General features: G+C 61.0%; 1 protein-coding gene across 1 annotated transcript; it reads right to left on the reverse strand.

The window, feature by feature from the left end:
• Positions 1–374: 374 nt before the first annotated feature.
• LOC132673522 (chloride channel protein ClC-Ka) lies at positions 375–12,457 on the reverse strand. Its single transcript, XM_078450615.2, has 20 exons — positions 12,387–12,457; positions 11,682–11,788; positions 10,837–10,965; positions 9,922–10,050; positions 9,182–9,321; positions 8,760–8,837; positions 8,581–8,659; positions 7,924–8,049; positions 7,527–7,611; positions 7,327–7,428; positions 6,664–6,748; positions 6,233–6,406; positions 5,713–5,782; positions 5,433–5,543; positions 4,879–5,092; positions 4,080–4,213; positions 2,239–2,327; positions 2,023–2,106; positions 1,169–1,255; positions 375–816 (listed from the first exon to the last, which is right to left on the reverse strand). Exons 2-20 carry the CDS (start codon positions 11,779–11,781, stop codon positions 769–771), a joined length of 2,064 nt encoding a protein of 687 aa, XP_078306741.2. The 5' UTR covers positions 11,782–11,788; positions 12,387–12,457; the 3' UTR covers positions 375–768.
• Positions 12,458–13,113: the final 656 nt, after the last annotated feature.

Here is a 13,113-nt window from a genome sequence, read left to right on the forward strand (position 1 = left end):
TCCCCCCCCCCCCCGCCCCCAACAGGTGGTTCACCCACTGCCAGCCGGCCCGGAGAGGCCCCACGGGAGATGCCCAAGATTCTGCGGAGCACACAGGAGCCACACCCAGGGACGCTGCTTTATCAGCCCAGGCTCAGCCAAGGAGGAAGCTGGGGCTGGGGTGAGGGTAGCTGGACCACAGGGTTCTTCTTATTCGTGAGGACAAGCGTCATAAGACCTGGTGAGGGACCTGCTCTCCTGCTTATTTAGCAGCAGTGGGAGGCCAGGAACCCAGGCCTGCGATGCCCACAGGTGGCCACCAGGGGGCCCCCCAAGAGCTCGCTCAGGGCCCGCACAGGTACGTCGACGCCCTTGGAGCTGAGGTGAGGGGGTCTGCAGCTCTGGGAATCGGCTTTATTTTTCTCAGGAGCCTCTGGTTGGGAGTCCTACAACCCCCAGAGGGCCTCTGTACCTGCCCTTGGTGACCGCATACACCCCTGTCTTCATTGTAAATTTGGTGACTTTTCGATGAGCACCCACTGTCCGCTGGTTTTCTGCGGTCTCCATTTCTGCTCTGTCCAGGGTGGAACTTGTCCCTTAAGGCATATAGTGCTTGCGTCACCCAGGATGGACCATGGTGACCGTGGGGCCCTCTTTGGTGCTAGGTCAGAGCTGCCCGCTACACTGAGCAGTTGAGGTGTGCCGTGATGGGGGAAGAGAGGCAGGGTCCCTGCCCAACCTCCTTCACCAGGGCAGCTGAGGCGCCCTGTTTCGTCTTGCCAGGCTGGCTCACTTTGGGGCTGGTGGGTTTGTCAGGCTGGAAATTGCTTTCTTCAACTAGAACAGAGAAAGAGGGGTTGGGGGGAGGGAGGATGTAGAAGAGGCTGAGAGTGGGGGTTCCAGTATTACCTGACTCTGCTCGGGGTTGATTCTGGGGTGAACGTTGAAGCCAGTGCCCCCCGCCCCCCGCCACTGCACAGATGGAACCATTGAGGTCCAGAGAATGGCAAGACTGGCCACTGGCCACAAAACAGTGGCCAGCCACTCTGGGCCAAGAAGTGGGGCTCATCAGAATCCAGTGAGACCCCTCTAAATTTAGATGGGAGGATACTGGTGCCCCCCCCCCTTGCCTCCCCAGCCTGCTAGGGCATGGCTCCTCTGCCTTGCTCCGCCCCTGGGACCCTCGTACCTCCACCCAAGACACGGAGCCTACAGCTCTGCCCCAGGACGTCACAGGCAGGGACTGAAGGTGCAGCAGCTCGAAGAGGTTGTGTGCCTGGAGGAGGGGTTGTTAGGAAACATTGGAGGACATGTGCTCGGCCCACCCCTCTAGCTTCAATCTCGCCCTGGCCTGGGGGCTGTGAGCTGAGGTGGAGCCCTGGCCAGGGCTCCGTCCCAGTGGTGCCCACCTGCCTGTCTCTGAGCCTGGGGAGGGTAGGGCGGCCGCGTGCATAGTGGTGGGTGGGAGACAGGACCTGGGCCTGCAATATCCACCATGACCACCAGAGGTCTCCAGAGTCCGCATAAGGGACCAAGGGCAAGGACGGGTTTATTTAAAGGGATCCAGGATCATCCAGCAGCACAGAGGAACTGAGGCCTCCCCCAGGCCCCCAGCCCCATGTGCCAGGCTCTGTTTTGCAGGGTGGGAGGGGATCAGCACTCAGAGTGATTAAGTAATGTGCCCAAGATCACACGAGGAGAATATGGTCGAGCCGAAACCGAGACCCACGTGTACCTTTATGCAAAGACACATTTTTAACTACTGTCTCTCTCCACCCAGAGGCTTCTGTTCCCCCAAGCTCTCCCTCTTCCCTTAGTCTTTGCATCATCCCAAGAATCCTAGCAATAAAGGCTGGAGAGGACAAGGACTGCTGTGTCCATTCCGCAGATGAGGAAGCAGACCCAAGAGAAGGAGACGGAGCGTGCCAAGAAAGCTGGAGCCTAAGTTCCCCTCTTGGGCTCTTTCCCTCTACCCCACAGTCCTCGTCTGCCCGCATGCCCACATGCCCGCATGCCCCAACCCTCCCCACTGTCTCCCACTACCTGGTGCAGGGAGGTCTCCGGAGACAGCTGCAGGGTCACTGGCTCCACGGGACAGCCCCCAGCCAAGATGTCCTGGAGACATTGCTGGGGATGGTGGAAAAATCATGGGGGGCCTGGGCCAGCCACCCCTTCCTCCAGGCCGGCCCCCTAGAACCACCTTTCCCAGAGGCCCCCTCCCCTCACTACCCTGCTGACCACTCCCCATCCTGTACCTACCTGGTGTCCTGGAGCCCAGGAAGGTGGCTCAGCCTGGAGTGCCCGCACCAGGTGGGCCCTTTCCATGGTGCCCACCAGTATCTGGGACTCTGCACAAGTGGAGAGGGAGAGAGCCACATCAGGAAGAAGAAACTTACATTTGCTGGGCACCGACTGTGTGCCAAGAACTGTACTGGGTGTTCTCGTGTCTCTCAGGAACCTACAGCAGCCTATGGGTCAGGAACTATTACCACTCATCTTACAGAAGAGGAAGCTGAGGCTCAGAGAAACAGAGAGGCTGATTGTCTTGCCCAAGGTCACTCAGCTTTTGATGTGGAGGCCTGGTAGTTGAGGGCAGCTGGGTGAGGCTGCCAGGGGGCCGGGAGGTTACCTGCCCACCCTGACCGCCCCTGTGGCGGGGCCTCAAGGCAAGAGCAGGTTTGGGAGAACTAGCGTGAAGATATCTGTGCATCACGGCCGGGCTTTGCCCCTCATTTCCCACAGGAAATGCACCGTGTGCTGAGGGCTTGGCAAGCCTCACTCCAGGCCATGACTGGAGCGGGCCCAGGTTTGAGGGGGCAGTCCTGGTAGTCTTCCTTCTTGCCAAGCAAAATTAAAACTTTACAGCTAGAAAAAACAAAAACAAAAAAACTTTACCACCAGAAAAACAAAAAACAAAAAACTTTACAACTAGAAAAAAAAAACAAAACAAAAAACCTTTACAACTAGATAGGTACATACTCTCCCTTTAAACAACAACAACAATAAATAGCAACAACAGTAACAACTAAAGCTGTGTCTTAGGTGAGTGCCAGGGTCCCACAACCTGCGCCTGTGGCTCTAAGGGTAGAAGTGGAGTTTGTCTTGGAGGCCAGTTCTGTCTTTGTTCCAGGAGGTGAAGCCTCTTCGGGGAGTCAGACATATGCAAGTATTTTCAAACGGGATATTTGGTGTATTCTGTGGGATAATGTTAAAAGTATCCCAGTTTGAGTGGGGAGAGGGCCTGGCATTTGGGGTGAGAACCTCCGACAACTCCATATTGCATTGGTCCCTATTTTCCAGGTCGGGAAACTGCAATTCTTAGAGCTTGAGGGGTTTGCCCAGGCTTCTGTTGCTCATAAATGACTTTATGGTCTCTTGGGGTGGGTATGGGGGTGACCCATACAGTTGTGCAGGTTGCTTCCTGAACAAGGCACCTGCTGCAAGGATGAGTGGGCATCAAAATCCAGCTGTGCTATGCTTGCCAAGTGTGTACCTTGCCTTGTTTGCACATACGGGCTGGCGGTGGCCCGAGTGGACATAGCTGCCTCCCCCCGGCATGTCTTTCCCACTCTTACTGTACTTGTCCCAGTGGGAAATGATGCTCTAGCTAGATCCTTCCCCAAGATTCAGCTCGTGTGTCTTTTAACAAAGGTGCCCATCCATTTTCCTCCAAAGAGATGTCTTTCTCATGGCAAAGGGTTTCAAGAGAGGTGACTAAGCCGGGGAATGCTTGAAGGGGAGACCCTGGTAGTGTTCCCATCGTTTTATCCCCACTCCCAAGCACACGAGGACTGGTTTCTAAAATTCCTAAAGGTATCCACAGAGTGCCTTACAAGCCCCCTCTCGTCTCTCATTTAAACATGTCAACCACCCCAAGTAGGGCGGTTGCTATCTCCATTTTACCAGCGAGGAAACCGAGGCTCAAAGAGGTGAAGTGACCCACCTGAGGTCACACAGTTGTAGAGAGAAGATTCAGATTCAGGTGCCTGACAGGTCCCATGCCCTGCTTTCCCTTTCCTGGACCTGAGCCTCCAAGGCTGAAGAGAAAGGTCGAGGGAATGTCCCCTCCCCACCCGCGCTCCCCCCTTCCTGCCGGGCACCTGTGCTTTCCACCAGGAGGTACTTGGCCATGTCCGTGGAGGTCACGACCTTGACCACTTCCTCCAGCGGTGTGTCCTTGGCCACCGTGGTGATGGTAGTGTTCATGAAGTGCTCCACAGTCACACGGTGAGAGCTGAAGGCAGAAGGGCGCTCCCTTCAGGTCCCAGAGTGGCAGGATATCCAGACCCCAGGACGAGGCAGGGGTACCTGGTTCTTGGCTGTGGGCAGGCGCTGAGACATCCCTAGGATGAGCAACTAGGGTGGGGAGGAACTTGGCAGAACCCCAAGGTGGGGAGGAACTTGGGGACCGGCTCACCTATGGCCTGACTCTGGATTCCTAGCTCTCAAACCCCTGTCTCCCCGCCCAGACTGTCTCTGCTTCGGTCTGTTTTACTCGGAAGCCTTCCCTGAAAAATTTCATTTGAAGGAAAGTTTTGTGGCAAAATGAAAAAAAGGCTTTAAAGTTTGAAAATCACTGGAGTAGCCACCCCTGTTTTACAGATGGGGAAACTGAGGTCCGGAGCAAGGTGGCAGCTTGCACATGTTGGGAGCTGGGCCTTGGGTCTCAGAGACTCTCAGTCCTGCTTCTCTGGGAACAGAGGCTGCCAAGTGAGGACCTCAAAGCCTGATTCCAGCCCCCTGTGTCCCAGTCAAGACAGCAGACTCTTCCATACCACCCAGGTCCAAGGTCAGCCACAGTGAGGGTTTTGTGGTTTTTTTTTTTTGGAGGTGGGGCCTCAGCCCAGCCCACCCAGACCCATCACCCCCATCAGCCAGCCCAAAGTGGGCACCTCTCACCTGATTTTCCGACCTCGGATCCACGGAAGGTATGGCAGCTTCTTGACAATGATGGTGCCGTCATAGAAGGAGGGCTGGAAGCTCTGGGCGATGGCGTTCGCTGCCAGCACGGCCATCAACACCGGCAACGCATGCACTATCTGGCCGGTCAGCTCGAAGGCCAGCAGCGCCGTGGAGATGGTGTGGGTCACAGCCCCTGAGAAGGCCGCAGCCCCTGCAGGGGGCAGACCCAGGGCGGCTCAGGCCAGGGGCCAGCCTCGTGCAGAGCGCAGAGCCACCCGGGGCTAAGGCCACGCGCTAGACGGCAGCTGTCCAGAGGCCACATGCTGGAGGTGCCCCGGTGGCTGGGCTCGGTGAGGGGGAGCGTGGTAAGGGAGAGTGTGGGGCACCAGGGACAGGACGGGAGCCAGAGAGAGTCACGGGGACTCTCGGGGGAGGGGGCTCACGGGGAGGCGCAGTGACCGCCCCATGCCCCGCAGAACCACCGGCTGACCCCCCAGGTCCAGCCCAGCTCCGTCATGTCTCCCCGCCCAGGGCGGACTCAGCACACTCACCTGCCAGGGCGTACCCTCCAGGCATAATGGGGTTGGTGACCCCTCCGGCTACGATGCCCTCAGGGAAGGCAACAGCCAGGGCCTCCCCGATGAGGCGCCCGATGGCAGCTCCTGGCCACAGACAGCAGGGGGAGGGGGAGCCAGGCTGACCCGGCTCCCACAGCCCTCCGTTCCTGGGGACCAACCTCAGTACCCTCGGAGGAGGGAGGGGAGGGGCCAAGAGCCACAGCCCTGCCCCAGTAACCCTGAACCTCTCAGACCCTCAGAACCCCAGACTCACCGAAGATGAATATGGGCATGAAGTAGCCGGCAGGCATGGGGATTGTGGTGGCCAGAATCAGCATCCAGAACTGTGGGCGGTGGGAACCCAGCAGGGCAGAGGTCAGGGGCAACCGGACAGGAGTGGGCGAGAAGAGGGAATGGATGGGGGCACAGGGGAGTGTCCCGGGGGGAAGGGGGTCGCGCGGGCACGCGCCCATCGCCGGTGTCTGGTGTTGACCAGGAAGGCGCTGACCGAGGGCAGGAAACCCGTCCTGACAAAGTGCCTACTGTGTGCCTGGCACCGTGCCGAGGGCTTTCCTCTCTTCCTTCTCAACCTTCCCTCCGAGGCCGACACAGCAACCATTTTAAAGACGAGGCAACCGAGGCTCAGAGAACTGAAGCCACTTGGCCAGGGCCGCACAGCTGGCGGGAGTCAGATCAGGCGGGCCGGGCGGAAGAGGCCCAGGCCACGGACAAGCATCCCCCTCCCAGGCTGGTCTCCACTCTGTGCGCTCCCCTGGGGGCCCCCTGGCACCCACCTTCATAACCAGGAAGAAGGCGAGGGTCCCAAAGATGGTGAACCGTGGGTGGTACCACTCGAACCACAGGTTCTGGGGGTCGAGCTCCTCAGGCCAGGGTGGGGATGAGTTCCGGGTCATCAGCGCCCATGAGTTGTTGTCGAACAGTGACTCCAGATGCTGCTTCATGGACAGCTGGTGCGGGGGACAGGTCGGTGAGGGGGCTGGGGGGCCCCTTCCTGCCACCCCCCCTGCCCTGCCCCTGCCCCGAGTCTTCCTCTGCGCTGTCCCTCCTCAGGAAGGGCTCTGACGTCCCAGAGCTGCGGTGTCCTCGTCTGGAACTCGAGGATGACCCACAGGCTTCCCCTTACGGGTGTGGTGGGGATTATGCGAGATGACGGGCACAAAGTGGGTGACGGATGGCGGGGGGTTCCCAGCCCTGCACCCCTTACCCGAGAAGCGATGAAGCGGCCCACGCCAGGGGGGTAGGTGATGGAAGCAAGAACCAAGGCGGCCAGGGCGGAATACAGAGGCTTGCTGTGGGGTGGGGGTGGAGGGGGCTGGTAAGCTCCAGTGCTGGCCCCAATCTTCCCCCCCGGAAGGGGAAAAGGACAAGAGCGGGCCCCACCACCACCCTGGGGGCCGGATCCACTCCAGGGGAGGAACCCTGTGGGGGTCAGCCCCACCCCGCCCAGACGGAGCTCCCATCAGGCCACGGGGCCACGCGTGGCAGGCCTGGGGCAGAGGAGGCCGACTCTGAGATGCCAATGCCAGGGGGCGGGCAAGGTTTGGGGAGGAGAGGGGCTCAGTTAGCCCTTCCGGCTCCATGGGAAAGTGGGCCTTCCGTGGGGGGTGCAAACTCAGTGACAGAGTGAGGGGTTGGTAGCCCAGCAAGCTGGGGGTGGTGGAGGGGTGGCTGAGGGGACCCGGAGAGGGGGTGTTAGGAGGGAACCAGGGCTCCATAAGTGGCGTGTGGGCTAGGAAGGTTTGGGGGGCTCTGCAGGAGGACGACAGTACAGAGGGCAGGGCTCTCTATAAAACAGATCAGGAGGCTGAGAGTGGGGAACAGGGGGTTGTTCCCCCTGAGAGGTCCCCAGTCTCTGCCCAGAGCCTACCTGGTGGCCAGCAGTTTGGAGGTGACCCGGTTGGTCTTGACAAAACCAAGGAATGTTCGCTGACAGAAGAGGTAAGCGCAGCTCAGGATACCGCAGATGGCCCTGGGGAGGGGAGGGGAGTTCTGGAGCCCCAGCCCGGAAACAGGGTGGCAGTTCAGGCCTGGGGGGGGGGAGGCCCCCAGTGGGGGGCACTCACTCACCCCAGGGCCACAAAAAAGAAGATCTCTGGCAGGTCGAAGGGGACATCCACCCTGAAATTGGTCTTGTAGAGGGAGGTGATGGTCTCTGGGGAAGGAGGGGAATGATCAGGGACCACGCTCCTACCCCAGCCAAACCCCAGTCCCAGCCTCAACAAACAGGCGTGGGGGTCGTGCCAAGTCCTGCCCCCACGAAGTACCCTTTCCTGGCATTCAAGGCCCCAACAACCAGCCTTTGCCTCTTTGCTCACTGTGCCGTCTTGTACTCTCAGGGCCCCCATCCTTCATGCCCAGTACAGGTCAGGAAGGAGAGGGGAGAGGGAGAAAAGAGGGAAAGGGGGGGGGGGGAGGGACGAGGAGGGAGCCGGGCCTGGGGTCAGGTGGTCTGATGGGGACTCACCCTGCTCGCTGTTGAAGACTGCCAGGAGGCGGAACATGAAGGCCCCGCAGGTGGCAGCGAAGAAGCCCCTCCAGTAATCCCAGACAGAGAAATGGGAAGACATGACCTCGATGCTGAACAGGACGCCTGAAGGTGATGCTGAGCTTAGAGCCCCACCCCCACCCATCCCAGCACCCTGAGCCCGCCCGTCCTGCTCTCCTCTCTCCTCCAGGCCTGCCGTCTCTCTTCGGTCCTGACCTGAGGTGAGGGAGGGCAGGCAGGAGCCCAGGGAAGACGCCTGTGTGGGCCCTCCCGGGCCATCTCAATCCCTCCAATAGCCCTAGGGGGTGGGGCCATTATGGTCCCCATTTTATAGACAAGGAGGTGAGTCTCAGAGGGCCGACCCCACCAGCCCAGGGTCACGCAGGGAAGCTGGATTTCAAACCCGGGTCTGCCTGGCGTAACCCTGAAGTGTCTCAATAAACACGTCCACCCCACCCAGGGGTGGCCGTGCCCTCAAAAGTCTGCTGTAAGAACCAAGATCTCAGCTGGCCCCCATCCCTCCTGCAGGTCCCTCAGCTGGACACAGGAGTGAACGGATCAGTCCACAGCGGTAGGGGACAGGAGCGGTGTGTGGGGGCCCCGGGGTGCAGGGAGGGGTGCGAGGGAGGGTCTCACCGCTGAAGGGCGCTGCAAACACTGTGGCCACACCCACCGCGGCCGCTGCCACCAGCATCTCGTTCTGCTTGCTCTTGTTCTGTGCGAGAGGGGATCCGGGGCCATCCGGGGCTCAGAGTCAGCCCCCACCCTCCCCTCCTTCTCGTCCCTCCAAGGACGGCCCTCCCTGACTCCCTTACCTCAGGCTCCCCAATGGCCTTGGTGTGCACACGGCCCAGGTAGGCAGCGATCATCACAGACAGGTGCACGAAGGGGCCCTGCGGGGGGGGGGGGGGGGGGGGGGCGGGGCGTGGGCACAGGGGCGGGGCTTGCCTCTGGTGGGGGGCGTGTCAGAGTCCTAGCCCCTCCCCCTCGGGGCCCAGGGTTAGGGGGAGGGGGGGCTCAGAGAGAGCCTCATCCAGGCCCGCATGGATACCCGTCCACACCCTTCTTCGTTTCCCCGGTTCTTTTGTCACACGCTGGGGACGCAGCCCGTCTCCTCCCCAAGACTGAGCCCCTGAAGGCAGGCATCGGCCTGAGTCCCCGCTGACCCGGCTTCTGTGGGGCCCCGGGGGGAGAAAGGCAGAGGGGGCGGGGCAGGGTGGGAATGCTCTGCCCATACCACTTTGCCCAGGAAGAGGGTGCTGCCAGTGGCCAGGGTGCAGGTAAGGCCCACGACCTTGGCCCCGAAGTTCTTAATATCCAGGTAGTCCTCCAGCACCACGCCTGACAGAATAGTCTTCAGCTCTGGGATTCCAGAACCTTGGCAGGGGATGGACAGGGGGGCAAGAGGAGGCACAGTCTCCAGATTAGACTCAACACTTCACCCTGCGCAAAATGTTCCACGCCGTGAACCTGTCGGGTACTCCAAAACCCTGAGTTGGGATGTGCAAATTCATTTGCAGAGGTGAGGGTCAGAGAGGGGGACGTGAGCTGCCCGTGTCGTTCCCGCTGAGCCTGGCAGACAGCTCCGGCAAGGTGGGGGGAACCCAGGACAAGAAGCTCAGGCCACCCGCGGATGTGCCCCTGGAGCTCCCCAGCGCTGGCCTGGAGCTGGAGGCAGAGCTGAGAGGCCCTGGGGGAGCTGTGCCCCTCCTCCCTGGGGAACCCGCCCCCAGGGCTCCCCGTCACCACCCAGAAGAGCCCTAAGAAAGGAAGCAGAGCCAGCAGTGAGCCAAGAGTCCAGATCTGGCCTTCTCGCTGTGTGACTCTGGGGCAGTGACACGACTCCCCTGAGCCTGGCCTCCCTGGCTGTGAAATGGGGTCACTGCTTCTTGCCTCCCCCCATCAGAAGCCGCGAGGGACAGGAAAAGGCTTTGGCACGAGGCTCCGCGGTACAAAGCACACAGGCAAATGGCTCACCTCCAGAGAAGGGTGTGATGCTCTGGCTGAAGCCAGAGGAGAAGGAGACCAGGGCCACAGGGTACACAGTCCAGGAGAGATACCGGAGCAGGTGGCTGTCCCCAATCTCCCGGTAGAGCCACTTGTGTGCTGGGGACACCCGGGAGTCAGGGAGCCATCACAGCCCTCAGGTGTCCCCCGACCAGGAAGTGGAGGCTCAAAGAGGGGAGGCCCGGGGCCACCCGGGGAGCAGCAGATCCCCAAATGGAGGGAGACGTAGGGCCCTGGGTCTATATTCCAGTGTCGCCACTCCCTAGCTGAGTGACCTTGGGCAAGTGACTTAACCTCTGTGAGGCTCTGCTTCCCCGTCTGTCAGATGGGCTAGCAGTGGGACTTCCCTCCCAGGATCATTGTGAGAAAGCTCTCAGATGATGGCCGGGGCATGTGCATAGCAGGTGCTCAGGAGAGCCCCTGAGCAAGTCCACTGGAGGGGTGTTAGAACCTTCCTGCCCCCTTATCCCGGTTCCTGGGAGATCTCAGGGTGCAGAGAGCCTGCTGAGGCGTGGGAAAAGAAAGGTCTGGTAGCCTGAGCAAGTGCCCTCGCCCGGAGCTACTGAGCCGAGAGCAAGGAGGGAGGGAGGAGAAGAAACAGGGGCAGCAAGAACAGGTGGGCAGAAGCTCGGAGGACGAAGGGCTCTTGGGCACATGTGGGCCTCTCTTGCTCATCGTGCAGATGAGGAGACTGAGGCCCATAGAGAGGCAGGGGCCTGCCCAGGGTTGCACAGCACATCAAGAGCAGCGCCTGCACAGACCCAGGCCTCCTCCCTACCCGGAGCCTTCCTCCACCCGCGATGCACCTGGCGGCCCATGTGGCATCCCGAGAGCGTGCGTGGAAGCCTGTGTCCAGAGCAGGAGTGCGTGCCAGGGAGGGGTTACCTCTGACCACGCGCCCGATAGCGAAGTTCATGGCGTAGCTGATCAGGGCCATGAGCACCCCGAGGGTCATCAGGAAGTACCAGTCCTCCCCGACGCGGAACAGCTTCTGCTTCAGCCACTCCAGGCCCCCTGGGGCAGGGGCACTGGGTCATAGCCCGGGACAGGGGTGGGGCAAGCACGGCCCCTTCCCTGGAGGCCTGCTCAGGCTCAGGGCAGGGAGGCCAGGGGCAGTGTGGGGCTGGGGCCACGTGGTCAAGCCCAGGGTAGCCCAGAAGGGGGTCTGCACACGAGGGGCAGAGCAGGAACTTGGACAAGTGAAGGTGGCCGCACGGTGGGCCCTGGCGGGGTACAGAGGCCTGGCACCCTCCCCACCCACCCCCCACCCACACTGGACACTCATGGAAGAATGATGGAGCAGCAGGGGGTGGGGAGTGTGTGCTGAGAGCCACAGCCTTCTCCAGTGTCTCCGCAGGGCCCACAGCTTACAGAACACAAGGGGCTAGCAGGACCCCTCCATGTCTCCAGACCCGTGGGGCCATCCTACAGGCCGCACCGGTGTCAGACCAGGCAGCACCCACTGGGCCCGGAGCAAAGCCCCCAGTATAGCCATCAGGCCTTGGGACCTGCTCTCCCCAAAGGCAGACAGCAGACATCTAGCACGTCTGACCCATAGGCAAAGGGACAGGCAGACAGATCCCTTCCCTCCCGGCCGCCCAGTGATTGTGGGCACATCAAGGCAGGGCAGCTCTTGGACTTCAAGGTGGGTGGGGGAGGTGGGGTCTGGGTAGGTAGGGGTGATGTCCTGAGGGGTCTTCGACAGGGAGAGGAAGGGACCTAGCTCTCACCTCGAATGCCTCTGCGGATGCGGGGACACGGGCCCCATAGCTCCTGAAGAGTCACAGGGCTCCCCGAGGAGCCCTCACGCAGCCCTACCAGCTCTTCCATCGGGTCCCTGAGCAGACAGACAGACAGACCCTTGGTAAGCTGCTCCAGTGGCTTTGCCCTGCCGCTTGGCCCTTCCAATGCCCCTACTTCCCAGATAAAAAGGAGAAGCGTTTTCCTGTTTGCATGTGTGTGCATGTGTGCGTGTGTGTGTGTGAAGTTACCAGGAGGGGACATAGGTCTGCTGTGCCCTCATCACTAAGGGGGTGCCACCGAGGGTGCGGGGTGGGGACCAGGGTTCCTAACTGTGCCCTCTGTGTCCAGTGGCACGTTGATCAAGGCAGGACCCCAAGCCTCAGAACTCCCTTCCCCTGCTTGGACACAGCTCCTGCTTGGCTCCTTCCACTGCTCAGAGCAATCTCCTTGCCCCGCGGAGTCACTCTGTGGGGTCCCCAGGGGCTGCTCTGACTCCCCCTGCCCATCCCTGAGCCCCCCTCTCCTCTGCTCAGGCCACAGAGGCAGGTAAACCGCAGGTGCTGAAGGAAAGCCCGTGAGGATTGAAACGAGGTGCTGGCCCCCTGCCCCCCAGCCTCCTGCCCCAGCCCGACCTGCCCTGGCCCAGCTTCCACCCAACCCAGGCCCCGGCTCCACACCCAGCAGCCCCTCACCTCTGTCCGTTGGCCCTGCTGCGGCCCCAGCCAGCCCTCCTCTAACAGAGACACCTCTGCCTGCAGCCCAGATGCACCTGAGCAGGTCTGCGTTCCACCAATCAACATCCTAGGCCCCCCTCCCTCCCCGCCCTGCCCGGGTTTACCGTGGCCATTAAGAATGTCCTTGACAAACCAACCAGAACTGCCCAGGCCGGTTGAGCCGTGCAGGCCAGAGCGGCCAAGGGGGACCAGGAGCAGGAGCTTCCCAAAACCCAGGACAGCCACACGGAGGGTGGCACTCAAGCACGCCGCAGGTGCCTGCTGTGGGCTGGGGGACACGGGAGAGAGAAACTCCTGCACACCAGCAGGACAGGGAGGGGTCATCTGCGGGGGGCTGAGGGTCAGGGCCCTGGATTCTCAGATCGGGCCATGGAAAGGGTTTAAAAAAGCAGAGAAGAGGGGTGCCTGGGTGGCTCAGTCGGTTAAGTATCCGACTCCTGATTGGGGCTCAGGTCATGATCTCAAGGTTCGGTTGGTGAGATTGAGCCCCGCGTCAGGCTTGGGGCTGACAGCATGGAACCTGCTTGGGATTCTCCCTCTGCCCCTCCCCCACTCGCTCTCCTCTTTCTCTCTCTCTCTCAAAATAAGTAAATAAACCCAAAGAAGCAGCAGCAGCAGAAGCAGCAGCAGCAGAGAAGGGAGAGGGGAGAAAGCCAGTGGAGCTGGAGGAAGACCTTGGGCAAAG

The sequence above is a fragment of the Panthera onca genome, chromosome C1, assembly GCF_046562875.1.
Source record: "Panthera onca isolate mPanOnc1 chromosome C1, mPanOnc1 haplotype 2, whole genome shotgun sequence".
Taxonomy (NCBI): Eukaryota; Metazoa; Chordata; class Mammalia; order Carnivora; family Felidae; genus Panthera; species Panthera onca.

Excerpts from the sequence above, each read along its gene's own strand:
- LOC132673522 (XM_078450615.2), bottom strand. The coding sequence starts at position 11,781 with ATGGAAGAGCTGGTAGGGCTGCGTGAGGGCTCCTCGGGGAGCCCTGTG. Across the intron at positions 2,328-4,079 it reads CCTCCTGGTGGAAAGCACAG|AGTCCCAGATACTGGTGGGC; the intron begins GTGCCCGGCAGG and ends CCACTTGTGCAG. Across the intron at positions 1,256-2,022 it reads CGGAGACCTCCCTGCACCAG|GCACACAACCTCTTCGAGCT; the intron begins GTAGTGGGAGAC and ends CCCCTCCTCCAG.